General features: G+C 43.7%; 1 protein-coding gene across 5 annotated transcripts in view; it reads right to left on the bottom strand.

The window, feature by feature from the left end:
• Nrf1 (nuclear respiratory factor 1) overlaps positions 1–20227 on the bottom strand; it is a 102650-nt gene that overhangs the window by 22626 nt on the left and 59797 nt on the right. For all 5 annotated transcript variants that reach the window (XM_032906820.1, XM_032906819.1, XM_032906817.1 and 2 more), the window contains 5 exons: positions 12948–13106; positions 11677–11874; positions 10827–10928; positions 9157–9314; positions 2842–2966 (listed from right to left, as the gene is read on the bottom strand). In XM_032906820.1, the coding sequence (XP_032762711.1) occupies positions 2842–2966; positions 9157–9314; positions 10827–10928; positions 11677–11874; positions 12948–13106 (742 nt within the window). The remainder of the gene's footprint in view (positions 1–2841; positions 2967–9156; positions 9315–10826; positions 10929–11676; positions 11875–12947; positions 13107–20227) is intronic.

Below are 20227 nucleotides of genomic sequence, written 5' to 3' on the forward strand. Positions count from 1 at the left end.
CCATGAGTCCTGGAAGCACAGGGGATCCGGGGCCTAGCAGAGAAGAGGATGGTAGATAAAAGGGAAATGAACAGTCTAAAGTGTGTAGCCTTGTAGAATACAAACCGAATCAAGCCATGCTAGGGTTCCACCTTCCTGTCATGTTAGGATGGAGGTGGTGCCCAGAAAAGCAGGGATGTCTCCGGGGATGGAGGGCTTGTGAGGACTGCCCTGTCAGCCCAGTCAGGATCTTCAACACTGTCTACAGGATACCCAACCTACCACTGTGGCTACTTTACTCCATCAAATTCTGTGGCCAATCCGTCCCTGCTATTCAGTTCCACTAACTCCTTCCCCTTCAGGCCAGAAACCATATCTGCATATCTCCAAGGTCTTTCATTTGCACTGTTCTTCAGACTGAGTCTGTGACACATTTCCCCCAAGAAGTGTCAATTTCCAAGTTAGTTCTACTCTTACAAGTAGGACTTTCTTCTGCCATCAGAAGATTCTTCCTGATAAGAAACTTTTTGATTTAAAAACAAAAGAGATCTTGTTGGTTTACTGGCAAATGCTTGAAGTTTATCATTACAGAGTGGCAAGTTCTGGACGAGTGAAGAGAGCCTGGCTGGTCAGGCTGGGTAAGGGGACACCCAGCTAAGCCACAGTACACCCTATAGCACTCTGGGTGAATGTGTCAGTACAGAAGGAATGTCAGAGCAATCTGGATTAGCTCCCATCCTAGACTTGTCTAAAAATGAGCAGCTTTGTCTAGAAACACTGAGATGTGTTACAAGGCACTAATTTAGTTGATACAGAGAACCTACAGTAAGAAAAGAACAATCCAAGTCAAAAATCCCGAATTTGGCACATATTAGCTTGCTTGGGGGACTAATAGCTTTTTAAAAACTTTATTTTTGAGATTGAGTTCTTCCCATATTGGCCAGGGAGGTCTCTAACTCATGAGCATGAGTAACCCTCCATTCTCAGCCAACTAAGAAGCAGGACTACAGGCATGTGTTGATAGGCTTGGCTGAAACTGTGGGCTCTTAGGATACAGATCAAAATGGTCTCCTACCAAGATACAGCCAGTAACATGGGAACTACTAAAGAAGAGGCAACTTCTAGCACTGGACAGGAAAATGGGATTCAACTTCATTATATGACCCATCAAGTCTATTTGGCTGGATACCCAGAGCATTTTAGACTCCAGTATAAATTTGTCATTCTGAAAAGGTGAGGCTAGAGAGGAGCTAAAACCCTAAAGCAGCCAGTCCTCTCTCAGATATATCAAGCCTATCTGAATGGGTAACAAGATCTCCCATGAAACCTGTATGGTAAGTATTTTAGCAGTTCCATTGAGAGTAACAGAACTGTAGTTCAGGAGAATGCCATGTGGCCAGAGCGCCTCCCCCACTCTGTAATTAGATGAGAATGCAGACGAGGACGAGCAAAGGTAAAGAACAGGGCAGGGTCCTAGCTACAGAGGGAGCTTTTCCTTAATTCCCTCCACGGCCCACTGTGTCTTGAACACATGGTTGTAAGATGTTCTTTATCCCGCAGTATTCTGGCTAAAATCAACACTATCTCTGTTCAGATTAGTATAAGGATGAAAGCCCCCCTAGTGCCAGAGAAAACAGCCAGTGGTTGTAGTATGTAATTTGTTTTCTTTTTTGGAAAAACAATTCTCAGAAATGACATTAGCTAGTTAGTCTACATTTCTCTCTCCTAGAACAGAAGAATCTTTTTGTCTTCCCCTAAAAAGACTTTGCTGACTTGCAGAGTATTTAGTTCTTATGGACTGACTATAAAATCAAACAAACCTGGTAGAAACTTCTGCTCCTTCCCTCCACCTCCACCTTGCTCTCTTTATTCTGAGACAGTCTTACTGCAGTAGTTCTGGCTGTCCTTGAACTCATAGATCAGCCTGCTTTGCCTCTGCCTCTGTAGGGCTGGGATTAAAGGCGTGTGCTACTACACCCAGCTGAAACTTCTCTTTAAGGCATTTAATGCTACTAAGGAGCTGTCTGCCTAAATAAAAAAAAGATGTTATCTATTTACCCTCTTGCCAGGACTTTAAATACCAATCTCTCCCATACCACAGATAAGCAGTCCTGCTCGATTAGGAAATGGGCACAGGCAGTGTCATGGATTGGACTGCTCCCCTCTGACCCAGTCTTCTGAGGAACTCCCGGGGAGCCCAGATCCTCCCCACTGACTCCCAGAGTCTGCGTAAGTGGATCCAAAGAGTGGGATTGGAGCCATAATTTCTATTACCTTTACCCCTTTTGTTTATTCCAGTTAGTCACCAATATCCAGGAAGTCAAAGAGCTGGAAAGGGCAGGGTAGTAGCCAAGTCACTGGCAAAAACCAGATGTCCTTGGTAAGGTCACAAATAACAAGCAGCAGAGCACAGAGGATCAACCAGAGAAGTGCCTTCATCATAGCCTGTTGTATATCCTGGGGCAGGTGGCATGTTGGGTGCCTTTCCACCCACCCATGGGAGGCTCTACTGCAGTCAAGATCAACAACCTACCCTACCCTACCCCATAGGACAGGAAAGAAAGGAAATGCTCCAAAGCAAATTCTTAAGTATGTCTCAGCAAGTCTGATCTTAGCAAAACAGCTAATTAAAAAAATATTCCAAAAGTAGCCATTATTGTAGCATTGTCCTTCAGGGAGCCTCAAGAACCCTGTTAGTAAAAGGGATCGGAGGCCCTAGCTTCTCCTAGGCATTAATTGTCTACCTATGAGGAAAAACTCAAACCAAGCTCAATGTCTTCCTCACGGGCTTGTTGCCGCTCTATCAGGAAGGTTTAAGTGGAAACAGGGAATGCATTCAATAAAATATTCATGATCTCTTACCATTAGCATCTTGGACTCCAGTAAGTGCTCCAACGGCTGCTGCGGTTTCTCCAGACAGGACTATCTGTCCCCCGCCTTGTAAGGTGGCTTCAGCCAGAGTGGCGACAGCATGGGCGGCAGCTTCACTGTGGGTACAGGGACAGGACAGGGGCATATGCAAGATGAGTCAAGGCGCAACACCGCCTTTCCTAGGCTCTTTGGGCTCCCTGGGTGCTAGTAATTTCAGTGATTATAAACAGCTAGAAGACTCTCAAGTCGTACACAGTGTAAAGCTAATGCGAAGCTTTCTTTAGGCTGAGGTAATGGTACGGAGTGCTTGAGGACAGACGATGCTCACACCAGTCCTTCCTTACTGATCCCAATGGTACAAGTGCAAACCAGAGGGGAAGCTCTGATCCATTCTGGCTGTCAATCACAAGGTTTCCTTTTCTGCTTAGGATAACGCAAGGCAGACCGTTAGAAGCTGTCCTTTTATGCCAAAGACGAATGATAATCTGAGCAGTCAGCAGCCTAGACTTCCTATCTGATTCATATTAAATAACAACACGGTTTAATCCACGCTTTTTAAATACGAAGCAATGGCTGGCTACTAACTTGAGAGATCCAGCTCCTTCCTCCGTTTGCTTCACTTACATGTAGACAGCACTCAAAATGGAGTCTTAGCATTTCAAATCATTACTGGAAGGCCTACTTTCTTGCCTTTTAAGTTCAAGGAAACCATAAACTCCCTTTCCTACGAGGCCAACATTGCACACAGCAGAGACACCGGCTGGAAGGGAGCACCTGGTTCTACCAGTTTAGGAATCGTTTTTCCCTCTCCGTGCTATCTGCGTTTACTAAACATCCAGTTTTCTTGACTCTGTAATGTCATAGCGTATAAGACATACGATTACTTTTTATTTTAACAACTTACTAAGACATACTATTATTTAATTTTTATTTTATATTTTAAGGAAGAAAATTCCTAAAAAAGTTAAGACTAAAATGTGTCATGTAAATTTCAGTGATTTTAAAAACAAAACAAGCGGCCCAGAGGACTTTCAGAATCCCCTCTATGAGATGGGGAGACCAGCTGATGATCTGGGGCTCCTGAGGGAGTATCAGGATTGACTATTTAGGCTGTGCACTATTAACATTAGCCTCCTGCGTCCCAGGCTCTGGTGGAGACTGGTGAAGGAGTGGGAACTGGCTGGTATAGACAAGTCACTGAGCAGGTCACAGCAATGCACACCTTCTTACATACAGTTCTTTCATCTAAGAAGCTCGGCAGATAAAGCAAGGGTACAGTACTGCCCCAGGCCAGCCAGCCAGCTAGAACTAATCTGCCTTGCCTTTAAGCTCCCCCCCCCGTGTGAAATGAAAAAAATATATATATTTTGCAAAATGTAATTATCAGAAACACTACCTATCACATATCAAATAAATAAGCAGAACCATACTGAAAGTTTGTTGTTTTTGCAGAGCTGGAGACCAAAGCCAGCACACACTAGGACACTCCTCAGAAATATGGCTGTAGCAGGTGCCACTTAAACGATGAGAGAAAAAGGTTTACTCTTGAAACAAAAGAAATCCTTTGATAAAGCCTGTGCTTTATATAGAAAAGCTGGGCCTCTCCAGATAGACTGAAGCACTGGTGACAACACTATACCAGACAGCCCAGAGCTGCACGTGGACCCTGCCTTTGACTGGAATCATTTGGAAGGCTGAGGCAGAAGGAGTGAGTGCCACAGGTTTGAGGCTAACTGGGGTTTATAGCAAGAGCTTGTTCTGGGACAGTTGGAGTGGTTAGAGTCATATCGGCAAGCCACGCAGGAATAGCCAAATCATAAGTAACAGAGGAAGTTCAAGGCTAGCGCTGGCACCACTGTGATACCTTGTGACACTGACAGAATTAAAACTTAAAATAGTGAGAATATATACAATATGTAGCTCATGGGAGAGCATATACCCAGCATGTATGAGGTCCTAGGTTCAACTCTCAATACCAAGGGAAATCTTTTAATTTAGGGGCTGGAGAGCTGGCTCAGTGGTTAAGCGCACTTGTTGCTTTTGCAGAGGACTAAGGTTAAGCCCGACACCCGTGTAGTGGCTCACAACAATCTGTAATTCCAGTTCCAGGGGAATCTGAAGCTCTCTTCTGACTCCCAATGGAACCAGGCATACACGTACTCCTCCCTGCTTTGAAAGGCCAGGGGTTCACCCCTGAGGCTATGCTGGCTGGTCAGAGTCCCAGGGATCTGCTGTCCCTACCTCCCTAGCACTGCTGAGTTACAAAAGCAAACCACCATACTCTGTGGCTGGGGATAAGGACCAAATATGGCATTGCCCACCCCCTTCCCCCTAGCACTTTACTGAGGTACCTCCAAGTCTCTCATCAACCTTTGTTTGTTTTGAGACAGTTTCTGTGTAGCCCTGGCTACCCTAGAACTTACTCTATAGACCAGGCTGGCTCCAAACTCAGTGATCCACCTGCCTCTGCCTTCTAGTGTTGTGATTAAGTATATGTTTAATTTTAGTCTACAAGAAAGAATGCAGTCTTTAGTACTACAGGTAAGGACATTCTGATCTACACTATCCACCCCCTCTTATTGAACCAATGTCCAATAAGACTAAAACATATTTTATATATAATAAATATATAATATGTATCAATATACTATATTAATATAAATATAAAATTAATGCCTTTATAAAAAGGGATAGACCTCTGGCTAATATATTAATCTATATATGTGATATACTATATATCATATAGTAATTATATATAATGTAATAAGAGTTCTAATAATATGTTCAGCTTGAAGAGTATATATTTTTTTCTTTTTTTTTTGGAGCTGGGGACCGAACCCAGGGCCGTGTGCTTGCTAGGCAAGCACTCTATCACTGAGCTAAATCCCCAACCCCAAGAATATTTTAAAATGTCACAATACTCTCTAAATATGTATATCTGTATATCAGTCAATAAAAAAAAGAACTTTATTTCAAAACATGGTTCATTTTCTTTTCCTTCCTTCCCCCTGCCCCCTGTCTTCTTGAGTTTGTTTGAGCCTGGCTGATCCGGAACTTCTAGCCAATCTCCAGCTCCAAGTGCTGTGGTAAGGGGATCCACCATGAGGCTCCATTTTGCTTCTTTTTAAAGCAGCGTCCAGTTAAAGAGGGCGCCTCTAACTCCCTCAATGCTGAGGGAAGCAGTGTGGTCAGCAGACACAAATGCTATACTGACAAAACAATGTGCAGCAGGGTCCTCCTGCGGCAAACAGGCCCAGTGCACGACAGTGCAGCCCTCTACCATGCAGCTCTGTGCAGGGCTGCCCCGGGGGACTTGAGCCGTATCTTCGCAGGAGGGTCTGTAAGTAGAGAAGGTCCCAGCCAATGAAGCCGAGTGTCAAACTCATCGGCTGTGTTGGCACTGCCTCCTCTCCCTGCTGCTTGGCTTGCTTGGGTTTTGTTTTTGTGTGTGATGTTCTCCTCCTTATTTGTTCACATGATTCCCCTTCCTGCCTCTTTTCTAAAAGTGCCAGCTTATTCTTTATTTTATGCACTAAAATGAATACCCATTTTGGTGTCTATTGCTGTTAACTCTTGCATGATACCCCTCTGGGTCATTATGAAGCCAGGGTGGGCTACGGCTGTGCAGCTCTGCATCCTGCCCTGATACAGCATAGCTGAAAAGCAGGTCTGTCCTGCAGCTGCCCCTCCCCCTCCGGTGGATGAAGGAACCCTATGCCTCCTTAGGCCCCACCTGCCTTTCCCCACAGCGTGCTTTTCCTTCCTCACTCTGCACTCACATCTGCTGTTATGGTGCAGTAGAGGCAGGTGGTTATTAGAGAACCATGCTTGGTCCATCTGTACGTGAAACAGACTAGGGCAGATTATGAAATCATTTTGTTACCACAGGAACAGTGTTCTCAGTAACAGGACTTCCAACAATGAATTTTGATGGGACAAAGGGGTCCCCATATCGCATGTACACTGACTCCTCAGTACGGGGTTGTCTGAGACCCAACCCTCCTGATGAAGTGTTCAATTCACCTGTGGGTTTCAGCTAGCTCTGCTCCCAGGCTTGGCTTCTGGCGGAAGTGGCAAGACATCACCCTAGGACTCACTGGGGCATTGGACTATCTGATTGCAAACAGATTTCAACATCTCTCTTCTCCTCCTTCAAGCCACAGTGACCCACACTCTCCTTTCTGGAGTAAACACTGCAGCTGCATCTCGGTTTTGTTAACAAGCCCTCAGGGGATACCATTATGCTCACTGCCTTTAGAAATAAACTCTATCCTCACAGCAAAGGGAACCAGAATATGCCTCAGATTTTCCACTATGTGCAGGGGTCCCAGGATACCACACTTCACTGGGAATCAAGGTGTCGGTTCTAAGTTCTGGTTTTGTTGTCCTTTAGTGACGGCTTACTACTTATTACTTTAGACCCAAAGAAACAGTAAGGGGACACCAGGCTGAAGGCAGGGGGTTTTCCCTCTGAGCCTTTAGGAAACTCATCTGAGTACCTTAAGGAAGGAGTGGAAGAATGCTAACCTGTTAAGAGCAGTTAAATTTCCACGATTCTGAAAAGCACACATCAGTGGCCCCAGGACACAGTAAATCTGAGAGGACTAGAGTGAATGCATGCCTGTGTCTCCGTCTTAGAGTCTGGCCAACCAGTCGTAGCCATAACTTCCTTCAAAATCAATGGCTTCAAAGGTTTTAAGCATACCTGGGCTCGGGTTTGCCTTGTCCTATCTGGTTTTATAGTTATATCCCACTATAATCAATTCTAATAGAGGCCTCACACAGGTCAGCCTCCCCAATTGATCTTAGTCCCTAGCCCTTTGCTGTATAATTTAAATACCATGAGCATGGTGGCTCACACCTACATTCCCAGTACTCAAGAGACTTTAAGACAAGAAGATCATCACATGTTCAAGGCAAGCGTGGGATATAGAGTGAGTTCTATGTCGACCTAGGGTATAGAGTGAGACTCCCTGGAAAGAAAGCGGCTTAAGAGAGGGAGGGAGGAAGGCAGGAAGGGAAAGGGAGAAATGAAGGAAGGGTAGAAGGAAGAGAAGAAGTGAGGAAGACAGACTTAATTCCCCGAGTGTTAACATGAGCAGGTGCCTCTAAGAACGTCATCCACATTGTATAACTGGGTTTTTGAGTCTGTTCATAAATATTTCCCTGCAGTAACAAAGAGGAAACTCAGACTAGGGGCTAAGTTTACTAGGGGCAAATGGCTAACCAAGAGTTTAGCTGGGATTCAAACCAGAAATCCATGTGACCTTGGAAACCCCTTCTCAAACAACACACTGTACAGTCTCATACAGCGCACTGCATCTATGCTCTCCAGCTACCTGTCCCTACCAATCTAAACTTTTAAAAAAGCAGTTTAACAACAAAAAAGTTCCCTCCAATCTACACTTTAGCTGACTTTTGTATTCCTCTCTCTGGATTTCTACAATGTTCATGCTAACAACTGTTAGGTGGTTCACTGAAATTAAGTCTCCCCAGGTACGAGGAGGGTTTGACAGCAGAGACTGTGCTGCAACACTCCGCCCTGCTCCGCTCTCACAGGAAGAGTGCTGGCCTGCCGTAGAGGTCAAGGTCTATGCGAGCCTAAGGACCGAATGCACACAGTGGTCAGCAGCAGCAGCCCTGACCACAAGCCAGGCACTGATCCAGAGCCTCACCCGCAGTGACGTCTTCAGTTCTTACAACACCTCCTCAAGGCAGGGAGAGGCATTACAGTCGGTCTACAGAAAGCCTGGGCACTGAGTTTAAATAAACTGCTCAAGGTCAGCCAGCCAGCAAGTGCAGGGGCACAGTGACTTTAAGGTCTCTGTTCTTAATGATTAATAAAAATTCCTTGGGTTCGGTCCCCAGCTCCGAAAAAAAGAAAAGAAAAAAAAAAAAATTCCTGGGTCTGCTGAAAATAAAGTTGTGTCAAGAATTAAGAACAACAGGGTGATGATCTTTCCTGTCAACAACCAGTAACAAGTGGCCAGAAAGGAACATGTATGCTGCTTTGGAAAAGGCCTCTCTCTTTCTGCAGTGTGCCCTTTCTAGATATTCTTCCAAAGAAAGGGTTTAATTTTTCTTGGTGGGGGCTGGCTAGAAATCAAAGTACCATAGCTCAGTATTAGAATGTCTGCCTGACATGATGAAGCCCGAGGGAGCTCCGTCCCAGGACTGAAGACAACAACCCAGCCTACAGTGTCTTATGAGCCAGAGCTGTATCCCTGTCGGCTGTGACTGAGGAGGAATGCGGTGGCTTTCTTAGGACAGTCCTGCAGTCCCATTCTTCCCCACCCCTGCCTCCACCTGTTAAGGGCCATGGTGACAGTGGCTCCCTGTTGCATCTCCTGAGAAGCGGCCACTGCGGCCTCTGCCAGTGATGCCACTGCCTGGGTGGCCTCTGATGCTTGCGTCGTCTGGATGGTCATTTCACCGCCCTGTAATGTGGCCCAATTTTGTTCCACCTGAGGCAGAAAGAACAAGGACAGTCAAAAGTCAAAACATAACATCACTATGTTCTTAGCCAAATGAACGCACACAACATGGCCTATAATGTATAGGGAGAGTTTCAGCATGCTATTCTCTGTGCAAAAAGGGGGACTATTTGAATTTCCATTTGAATTTGAGTGTGTCTATGTCAAGCAGCTCTGGAAGCACATAAGAGAAATCACTGAAAATACTTTCTTGAGACAAGTACGGCAACACATACCTGTCTCAGCCCTCGGGGTCCCTCCCAATCCCAAGCCAGCCTGGCCTACAGAGCCAGACTGTGTCAAGAGAGACAGGGAGGGAATGAGGCAGGGAAGGATGGATGGAGGAAGGGGTGGGGAAAGAAACAAAGAAACACTCCTCTGAAAACACTCAGAAGCAGATCCCTTGCACTGCACCCTGGTCCCCTCTTCCCTTCCTGCTGCTGCTCAATGAATGGTTGCCATGGGTTTCCCACCCTCCCTGTGTGGTCCCTTAGGGACAGGAATAGTTTATTGTTCAGTATGGATAGCAGAGATTGGCACAGGGGTCCAGAGAGTTCACCGAATGTGCGGATGGAGAACGTGCTCCGTATTCTCCTACTTGCTATTGAACCTGTCTATATTCAGCAGGATTGATATTCATTAAAAACCTAGGAGAATGTGTCATATAATTTCAAACCCATCACACGTGCTGGTGCCCCACTCTAAGCTCACATCTTTGATGTCTTTGTACTTCGGTGCTTGTTTTCCTTTGTCCAGCAGAGTTATCATCATCATCATCAGATATTCAAATCTCTGATGTCTAATGCATTCAACATGACCAAAACCAACTGATGGTCCAAAGTACAACAGAATTAAAAACAATTTTTTTTGAGACAATATTTGTTTAGACTAGGCTGGCCTTAAACTCACTGAGATCTGTCTGCCTCTGCTTCTAGAGTGCTGGAATGAAAGGGTTCCTAAGCCAACTGCATCATAAATAAATTATATACTTAAAAAATCAACATACATAGTTGACTTTAAATTTGAATGTTGACTTCTTTTTTTTTTTTTCTTTTTTCTCGGAGCTGGGGACCGAACCCAGCGCTGAGCTAAATCCCCAACCCCTTGAATGTTGACTTCTAAATGTCCATGTAATCTGTACAGTCCCTAAATGACATTTTTGCAACTACACAGATTGCCTATCCTCAGCATGGGAGCCCACAAATGGCCCTTCTTGTAAAAGTATTAAAGAGAAAATCCCTTTTATTGTGTTTTATATTAAACACTATATTACAAAAGGGAAATTCTAAGCTTCTAACAGGTCAGTTTTGGTCATAGTGATCCATGAATTTTATTTGTTACAATTAACATACACAATATTAGATGTTTCTCTAAATTGTCATGGTCTGATAAGTATTAAAAGGTTTAAATATTGCAAGGCTGCTCCTTCACCTTCTCAGCCCTGACTTCTCCCTAGGTATTCATGCACTATTTCAATAGGGGATACAGACACCGTTTTCTTACCTCTCCATCAGCCACAGCAGAATAATTCACTTGGGCAACAGTGACTGTGGTTGGCAGTTCTGAAGCATCAGCCAATGTGGCTACTGTTGCCCCAGTACCAACCTAGAAGACACAGGAAGTTAAGTGTCAGTGGATAGGCCCTCTGTCTGTCCCTTACACATAAGACTCACTGAACCCCGAATTTAGCATAATATGCCTTCTGACATGAAGAGAATGGCTAAAATCAGCTCTCAGAGACTAGCATGACTCATATTAGAAGAGTGACTGCATTCCACTCGAGTTTGCTGCAGTCGACCAACGCTCTACTCTAACCGTGACCTGAACAGATCCACCTGTCAATAAACAGTATTCCACCTCAGAAAAGGTATTTCTCTGGCATGCACACCCCCTCCCGCCCCCTCTTTCTCTCTTCTTCATTCCCTCTCTCCTTGCCCCAAAATCCTCCTTTGTTTCTCTCTCAGATGGTGGGATTGAGGTGATGGCCTTCTACATGCTAGGTGAGCATCCTACTACTTAATTGGACTCTAAACGAAGAAACCATTTTCAGATGCTTTGTTTGGAAATGTCCCTGAGGCTACTTATAGCTCTGAATTAAATAAAACACATGCAATGTAAAATAAGGCTCAAAGGCTGGAGATTAGATGTGTCCATGTGGTAGAGTGCTTTCCCAATGTTGGTGAGGACCCTGGCCCCATTCCAAGAATCATAAGAAAAGAAAAGAAAAAAGAAATGAACCTGATCAGAAGTGAATTCTAGGCAAGAAGAGCTAGAGTAACTGTTACGATGCACAGAGAGGAGTATCCGCATGGCGAGCTTCTCTGGTGTGAGGGGAGCCATCAGGCTTGCTTACCTGGATGAGCGACACGGTGCCATCAGGGTTGCTGAAGGTCTGTACTACTGTCTGTGATGGTACGAGATGGGCTATGCTGTGTGTGGTGGTGGCCTGAGTTTGTGTCTGCTGATCTTCGAAAGCATACAGAAGGTCCTCCCGCCCATGCTGCTTATAACAATTTTTAACTATGGTCCGTAATGCTTGGGTCCATGAAACCTGTCATCAAAAGACCAGGAAAGCATAAGCCACAGAAATGGGGTATTTAGGCCACCATGGACAAGTCAGCCATGCATTTACCAAACCTTGATTAGAGTTAATTTCTTAGGATTTCCCATAAAATTATTCTGGAGCAAAGCAATTGATGGCTTCCTGTCCTTCCTTCCTAACCAAGGTCTGATTTCGCTTTTATGCCCTATTCCAAACTGAGGCCAAACTCTCCAATTTCTCATAAGAGGTAACTCACTGATCAAGAAGTATCTATTATGGCTCTTTGTATGTATGTATATGTATCTGTGTGTGCCTGTGTAAGTGTATCCTACATGTGTGAAGGTTCCCATGGCAGTCACAAGAGAGTGTTGGATCTCTGTAACTAGAGCTACATGTGGTTGTGAGTGCTGGGAACTGAACTCAACTCAGGTCTTCTGCAAGATCAGCAAGCACTCTTTTTTTTTTTTTTTTTTTTAAAAGATTTATTTATTATAAATAAGGACAATGTAGCTGTCTTCAGACACACCAGAAGAGGGCATGGGATCTCATCACAGATGGTTGTGAGCCACCATGTGGTTGCTGGGATTTGAACTCAGGACCTCTGGAAGAATAGTCAGTGCTCTCAGCCATCTCTCCAGCCCCAGAAAGCACTCTTAACCACTCAACTAGCTCTCTAGTGATTTGTTTGTTTTTCTGTTTTCAGGTAGGTTTGGTCTAGAACTCACTATACTGGAGATTCTCATGCGCTGGTCTCTGGAGTCCTAGAGTTACAGATCTGTGCCATCAAATCTGCTCAACAGTGGTTCTTGCTAATCAGAAGCAAGGCTATTTCTAAGCTTCCAAATGACTCTTACTTCCAAGTCTCTCTGGTTTAAAGCTTTTATAAAAGACAGCTATGAAGAAACAGATTTTTCTGTATACAGTGATGGGAGTAATGAACAGGAAGGGCTGTACATTGAAGAACATTCAAGTTCTTTGGAGGAAGAGGTTTGACTATTATAAAATGTTCTGAGACTCTGTAGCAACAGAAGCTGAGGTGGGGATCCAGCACTGCAAAACAATGGGCTACCTGAGGAACTTACCCTTTGCTTTTGCTCTTCTGTGCGGACGTCACTGCGGACATTGGCCCATGGGATGTCTTCTGGCCACCAGATAGGCTTGCAGCTTTCTTTCCCCCAGCCTGGTTTTCCCCGACCTGTGGAGTACTTGAGCATCTCTGGGATAAATGCCCGAAGCTGAGCCTGAAAGGCAAGAGCATGGTCATCGCAGAGACCTCAGGACCAACACATGGGATACGCACCTGGATTCCACATCCCCTCAGATCACCAAACACAGAGCATTCCTAGAATTCCAGAAAATTCTGAAAATTGCAAATGGGACTGCTCAGAGCTCCTTGCTTTCTACAGTTACTTCTGCTCCATGGATGACTAAGCAGGATATGTGTGTTGATTATAAAGTCCTTAAAAGCCACATTTGTAGACTTATTCTTAAAAGGACAGCAATATCTATCTCCAAACTTGATTTCTGACTCTGGAGACACTAAGGGCTGATCTTCCCTGTAACTTCCGTGAGTTAACGGTCCATGTCCAGGTGCTGCTAACACTATTTTGGAGGTAGTAGTTAAGCAGACACGGAGACTAGAAGTGAGCAGCAGGTTGATCCATTGTTATCTGTAGCCAAGATGACTCTGGAGTAGGACCTCCAGAGAATCGAGTGAAAGAAACCACAACACTAAAGAGTGTATTAGATTCATGAAGAGGTAGATGCTTATAAGATCTGTGAAAAGAAATTGCTTTTCCAGTTTGTAAAGTTAAAACAACCCGAGAGTTATACCAAGTTCCCTAGAAGCAGCGTGCACAAGGCTTGGAGGCAGACGGAACAACGTCTACATGGAGTACATGATGGGCTTCACTTTGGAAAGCTGACTGAGATTAACCAGGCTTAACCATAGTCAGCCGACACACTGAATCCTGGAACAGGAACCAGTGCACACACATGGAAGACAGTAAGTTTGTGCTGCCAATATTTTTCAGCAGCTTTGATGATGTGGGGCAAGAAAAGCAGTTTATCAAGTTAAAACCTTAGATCCTGCCCTTACCAAGAATACATCTGTGCTGCCTGTGCACTGTAAAACCAGAGTGAGAGGACCATTTTGAACAAGGAGTCAGAATCAAGAACCTGGCTATAGCCGCAGTAACTAAACAGTAAAGTAAAAGGGTAGATGGGGGATTTAAGAATTAGTTGTAGAGAATGAGTATGCCAATACTGTATGTAATAGTATCTACTAGGCCTTCTTATAGTTCTTTTTATTATAAATATGGAATCTCATTATACCAGTAGATAGTACAAATAGTTATACAGTAGGGGACCATGAAGGCAAAGCATCCATGCTTATATATAAAGGCAGGCCTGGTTACTTTGTGGACCATGTCACTTCATCTCTGCCCAAGTGCTTCCTGCTCATACATCTCCTGCCTAGAGGCTATGCTGACACCCTCCATGTACACTTGGCTCTGAGGGATCAAACGGCAGGCAAAGAGAAGTGTATCCATTTGCAGAGCCACACTATCAGCTGACTCAGGAGGCTATTCCTCCAGTTATTTTAAGAAAGTACATCTCAAAGTCATTTTTTCCTTTATCCTAGTTTTTTGACTGTCTTTTCTAGCCTCAAGCAGAAAAGGACTCATATATATTTTATATTCCTTCATATATAAAAAAAAGAGCTGTCTCAAATGCACAAGTGAAATAAACTGATACTACAAACTTAAAAGTTCCCTTTTTACTCCCATTAATAACCACCCGCAAAAAGAGACTTTTTAAACTGTCCCAAATAAATGTTGAGACTTTAAAAAAGACTTAGAGGGAACTTCTCTTAAAAAATACCAATAATAATGAATAGAGTAGAAGATTCCTATCTATCTATCTATCTATCTATCTATCTATCTATCTATCTATCTATCTATCTATCTATCTATCTATCTATCTATCCTCTCCACCCCTACTCCCCCTCTCTCAGCCTGGCTTTGAACTTTGAGTTTCTTTCCTCAGCCTCCTCAGTGCTAAGACTACAGGTATAGATGATCATGCCTGACCAGAAAGAGAATGATTATATGGGGAAGATCAGTTACCAGCTGTCCAGTATAGAAAGAGTTAAGTAATTCCTTTCCAGAATTTGACTCTGTGTCTTCCCTGCCAGTTGGGTTAATTAGTGGTCCTGGAGAGTTTGGGAAAGCAAAGCTTCTCGATATGCTTGTTAAGGAAGGTCTGTGTGTAATCCACAGGGACACAATCAACAGGATCTTACTTCTCAGGCTGTCTTTAATTGGGCTAGAATAAGCTTGCTTGGCTGCTCTCACCCTGACTTAGGTCTCTCTGTGAGCCTAAAGGGCCCTAGGCTGCCCAGTAAACGTATTCCAAGCACAGTAGAAAATACTGCTCCTTCCAGGGTACAACCAGAAAGAAAAGCTATCAAATTCATGTTAAAGATTATAGGAGCTAGGAGAGCCCACAGTGAAGAACACTGGTTTGCTCTTCCAGGGGACCCAAATTCTGATTCCTATTAACCCCACAGTGGTTCTTAAGTCTGGTAAGTACCTCATCCTAGGGACAATATGCCTCTTCTGGTATCTACAGGCATTTCACATGTGGGAATTACTTACACCCACATACAAAAAAAAGATTGAGGTGGAAAGCAAAGTGGGCATGGTGACATATGTCTCAAATCCTCAGGAATGGAGTGTGGGATCAGTTCAAGGCTATCCTTAGCCAGGGCAGCCTGGACTACATGATACCCAGTCACAAAAAGCCACACACACATTACAGATGGTTTTAAAATAAAAAACTTTCTAAAATGCTAAATAGCCTAATTTAAGGACTGGAGACATGCTGATAAATGGAAGAGAGAATTTCATTAGTATTTAAGATGTGGGCTTCAATTAGTATCTGGTTTATAAAACAAAAAGCTAAACCATAAATAAAACAATGATTCTCTTAGGCTAAAAAACTGCCATTTTTGTAAATTCAGTTTTATCTGCTATTCAGTTAGTATGTTATTCTTTATGCTCTACCACTGAGCTAAACTCTAACCCCCAAAATGTATTATTCTTAATCATGCTAAAATAGCATTTGCCACTCAGTCTCTCAGGGATATTTGAGCCTCAATTGTAAGAAAAGAATTTTCAAGTTACCGAGTCTAACAATTCCACCTCTACTGGTCAGACAATACAAATCACATCTGTGAATTAGGTATTTACAGATTCAATTAACTGTGAAGCAAATACTCAGGGTAAAAAGAAAGCATTACTTGGACTAGTATGTGTGTTGGTCTTTTCATTTAGTCTTTAGCCCGTTAATATTGTATGATTACTCCCTGCACCCTGGATCATATACATTTGCAGTGAATGGGTAATGCAGAGGTGATTAAGTCTATAGAGAAGTTCGATGTAGATCTCATTAGACACTATGTGAGGCATGTGGATTTGGTATCTGCGGGTGGGTCCTCTGGACATTGAGGACAACTGTCTTTATAAAAGAAAAGAAAGGAGTTTAGAGAGGATTTAGCTCAGTGCGCTTCTTTTACCTAAAACGCAAAGGCTAGGTTCGGTCCCCAGTCTCAAAAAAAAGAACAAAAAAAAAAAAAAAAAAAAAAGAAAGGAGCAGATATTAAACCGTGCAGGAAGGTTAAGATTTCTATAGTCTACAAGAAAGTCATGATGTGGCAGAGAAGGTAAACTGGAGATTATTTTTATGTCTGTGTGTATAATCCATGCCTCCTGTCTCTGACTCCAATCTCTCTGTAAAAGAGTATAGATTTGGATTCAGATCCACACAGCCTTCTCCCTCTGAGACACATGAGGAACTTGCAGGTTGACACACCAGTTATATCCAAGTGTGTACCCCAAGGGCACCGGAGAACTAGAGCCAGTGTGATTTCTTTACTCATTCTCTGAATATTTGCACTACCTTTGGTTCAAGGATGATGGAAACAGCTAATCCTTGTTGAAATTCAGTTGCCTACAATTTACCACACAAACATGAGCCTATCTTGAGCACTGGTTTTTCTCAATCTTATTCCCTCCCCACTCAAAGCTCACTGCCATAGAAAACACGGGAAGAGCCAGTGTGAAACCGTGACTTCAGAATGAGTGAGGTCAAGGACTGGCAGGTGATTCACCCATTCACAACTTCTTCAGACAAGCCACGCTCTGCTTTTCTTACTCTCAGGTGGGTCAGTCTCTGTGGGCTTGTGGTGAACCACACACTAAAGTAACAGCCTAGCTTGCCTACCAGTTCAGTGTCCTGATTAGAGTGATGAACACCTTCTCCTGTAGGCCAAATTCTACCCATTTCATTATCATACACTAGAAAGGCGGGGCTGTTACTAAGAAATCAACAGTACAGGTTGGTGCGTGCTGTGTGATGTGCTTCTTCCAACTCAACATCTGCCTCCCAACATACGACTGTGCTCATGGTGTCTTACTCTCTGGCAGTTGCCAATACCTGTTCCTCAGGTAGTGAACCATTCTTCTTCTTCTTCTTCTTTTTTTTTTTTCTAAATTTTATTTATTTCATGTATGTGAGTACACTGTCTCTGTCTTCAGACACACCAGAAGAGGGCACCAGATCCCATTACAGATGGTTGTGAGCCTCCATGTGGTTGCTGGGAACTGAACTCAGGACCTCTGGGAGAGCAGTCAGTGCTCTTAACCGCTGAGCCATCTCTCCAGCCTGTGAACCATTCTTCTTGAGAGGCATTTAAGTTCTCTAGGGAGTTTGATGCTGCCTCCCCTAGACCCCACTGCTTTTCCTCCTCAAACTCAGAGGCCTGCTTGCCTCTGCCTCCTGAGTAACGGGCTAAAAGCAGGCACGTGTCTACAGTGTGCACACCTTAGGAAGAAACTGTGGAAAGTGAAACTACTGGTTAAAGGAACTCACACTCAACACTGACAGATACTACCTTTCCCTCTCCCACTCCAGGTGATAGTACTCACACACTTGACTTATGTGTATAGGTGTTTCTCCAGTAAGCACGTCTGTACTACATGCATGCACGCCTAGTGTACACAGAGGTCAGAAGGCGGAATTGGATTCCCTAGAAATGGAGTTACGGAAGACTGTAAATTGCCATGGGTTAAGAACTGAGCCCAGGTCCCTACAGGCCCAACTGCTCTTATGGCTGAGCCCTCTTTAAAGTCAAACTTCCGACAAGCTCTTCATTTCTTTCTTTCTTGATAACCAATTACTGAGCTTTCTGGTTTGAGTTTATCTGATATGGAGGAAAGAGTTCCCTAGTTTAATTTTTATTATTAGCGAGTTGATTTTTATATATATTTGCTGGTTATTCTTTCAGTCAGTTATTTATAATGCTTTGCCTACTTTTTATTTTTTTCTTAATTTGAAAGAAGCATAAATTCGTTCTGCATATTTATTCTTTATCACATAAGTTGCAAATATTTCCTTGGTTTTATTTTGTCCTAAATGTATAATGTCCTTGGTCATCATTCCTTTCCTTAGCATTCTTGAATATACTTTATACTTCTCTGCTTAAAATATAGTCTGTCCTATTTAAGAACATATCACATGGTTTGGATTGTTTTATTGAGGGTGCTGTCCTGGAACTTACTCTGCAGACCAGGATGGTCTCAAACTCAGAGATCCACCTGCCTCCTAGGATTAAAGGCATGTGGCACCACATCCAGCTTCTATCACATATTTTAAAAATTATGATTGGTTTATCTTCTGTCTGCCGTGTGTGCTATGGCATGGGTCTGAGGTACTGGACCTCAGCTGTGTGAGGCACAGGCAAGTGTCCCCACCTGTTGAGCTGACTTGTAGTCCCCACACCATATATGGTTTTTTTTTTAAATCCTAATCTACCTTTTTTTTCAAAGATGTGTGTCATGTGACACACACACACACACAGAAACACACACACACACACACACACACACACACACACACACACACACACACACACACACACACACACACACACACACAGGTTCTGGCTATTTGAACATAGGTTCTCATACTTGTGTGACAAGCTCTTTACACACCAGAGCATCTCCCCAGCCAGGTGGAGGGCACAGAGGAAGATGTCTGTCTGTCCCTTTTGGTGGTACTTCAGCTTAAACCTAGGGTCTGGTGCATGCTAGGCAAGCCCTCTACCACTGAGCTATATCCCCATCCCCTGTAACTGGTATTTTGTAAATCAGGGCATGGTGGGGCATACATTCATAACTTTGGATAGTAAGAAAAGCCTGCTGGGTGTGGTAGCATACATCTGAAATCCTAGCACTTGGGAGTCAGAGGCAGGAGGATCATGAGTTCAATCCCAGCTTGCCTGAGTTACAAGACATTCCACCTATAAATAAGGAAGCCTGCTTTGCATGGAGGCATAGCTTGGGACTTAAAAAAACAAAAAACAGTGGGGGTAAGACACAATCTGAGGGGTTAACACTACAGCTATTTGAGTCTATTCCAGCCACAAAATTTCAGACTTAGCTGGCCTCAAGTATGACCCATATACCTAGGTTTTAAATTCCCCAGGTGAATTAGTGAAGACCACCAGACTTACATTTTAATCCAGCTCCTCCTTTCTCTCCTTAAACTGCTTTATATACAACATAAAATCTATTACCTTAACACAGACACAATTCGGGGACACTTACTGTACTCACTTGTTGTTTGACATCCCTGCGAGTTCCAGAATCTTATTATTCCAAACAGAAAACTGTGAAATCTTAACACCCATTTGGACCTCCCTCCCTGGTAACCTTTTTCTCCTTGTTATCACTATGTGGCTTTCCCTATTAGAGAGGACTACCTTGGCTTCCTTTATTTCACTTTGGCAAATGTACTACAGTTAGCACAGAAAAATGACCACACCCAATTTTATCAAACAAAATAAACCCTTGACAAACCCTCTGTTTCTAAGGAGAATAGAATGAACCCTTCCCGATGGGCGCCTGCTGTGTGAAACAACTTCAGGAAACCTGCAATTGCTGCCCATTGCATCATTGCTCCAGGGACAAAAGATTAACCCCAATGAAGCACAAAGGAGACAACAAGTTCAAGGGGGCAGGGAGAAGACGGAAAAAGAGCGATCCCGGCAGGCTTTCAGGATGATTCTGGAATGCCTTCCATAATAAGGGTACCATATCCTTTCAAATACAGCTCTCCCCAAAATGTATAACTTCTCCAGAATATGGGAGTTCTACCCCACAGAACTGTGACAATGAGAGCTAATTCCTCTCCCTGACCCACCAAATAGCTTTAGTTGGCTAGAAAGTCACTATGGAGACCAGGCTGTGCTCAATTTCAGAGAGCCACCAGCCCCACTCCCTCCCAAATGCTGGGTTAA

The sequence above is a fragment of the Rattus rattus genome, chromosome 6 (genome assembly GCF_011064425.1).
Source record: "Rattus rattus isolate New Zealand chromosome 6, Rrattus_CSIRO_v1, whole genome shotgun sequence".
In the NCBI taxonomy this organism is placed as follows: Eukaryota; Metazoa; Chordata; class Mammalia; order Rodentia; family Muridae; genus Rattus; species Rattus rattus.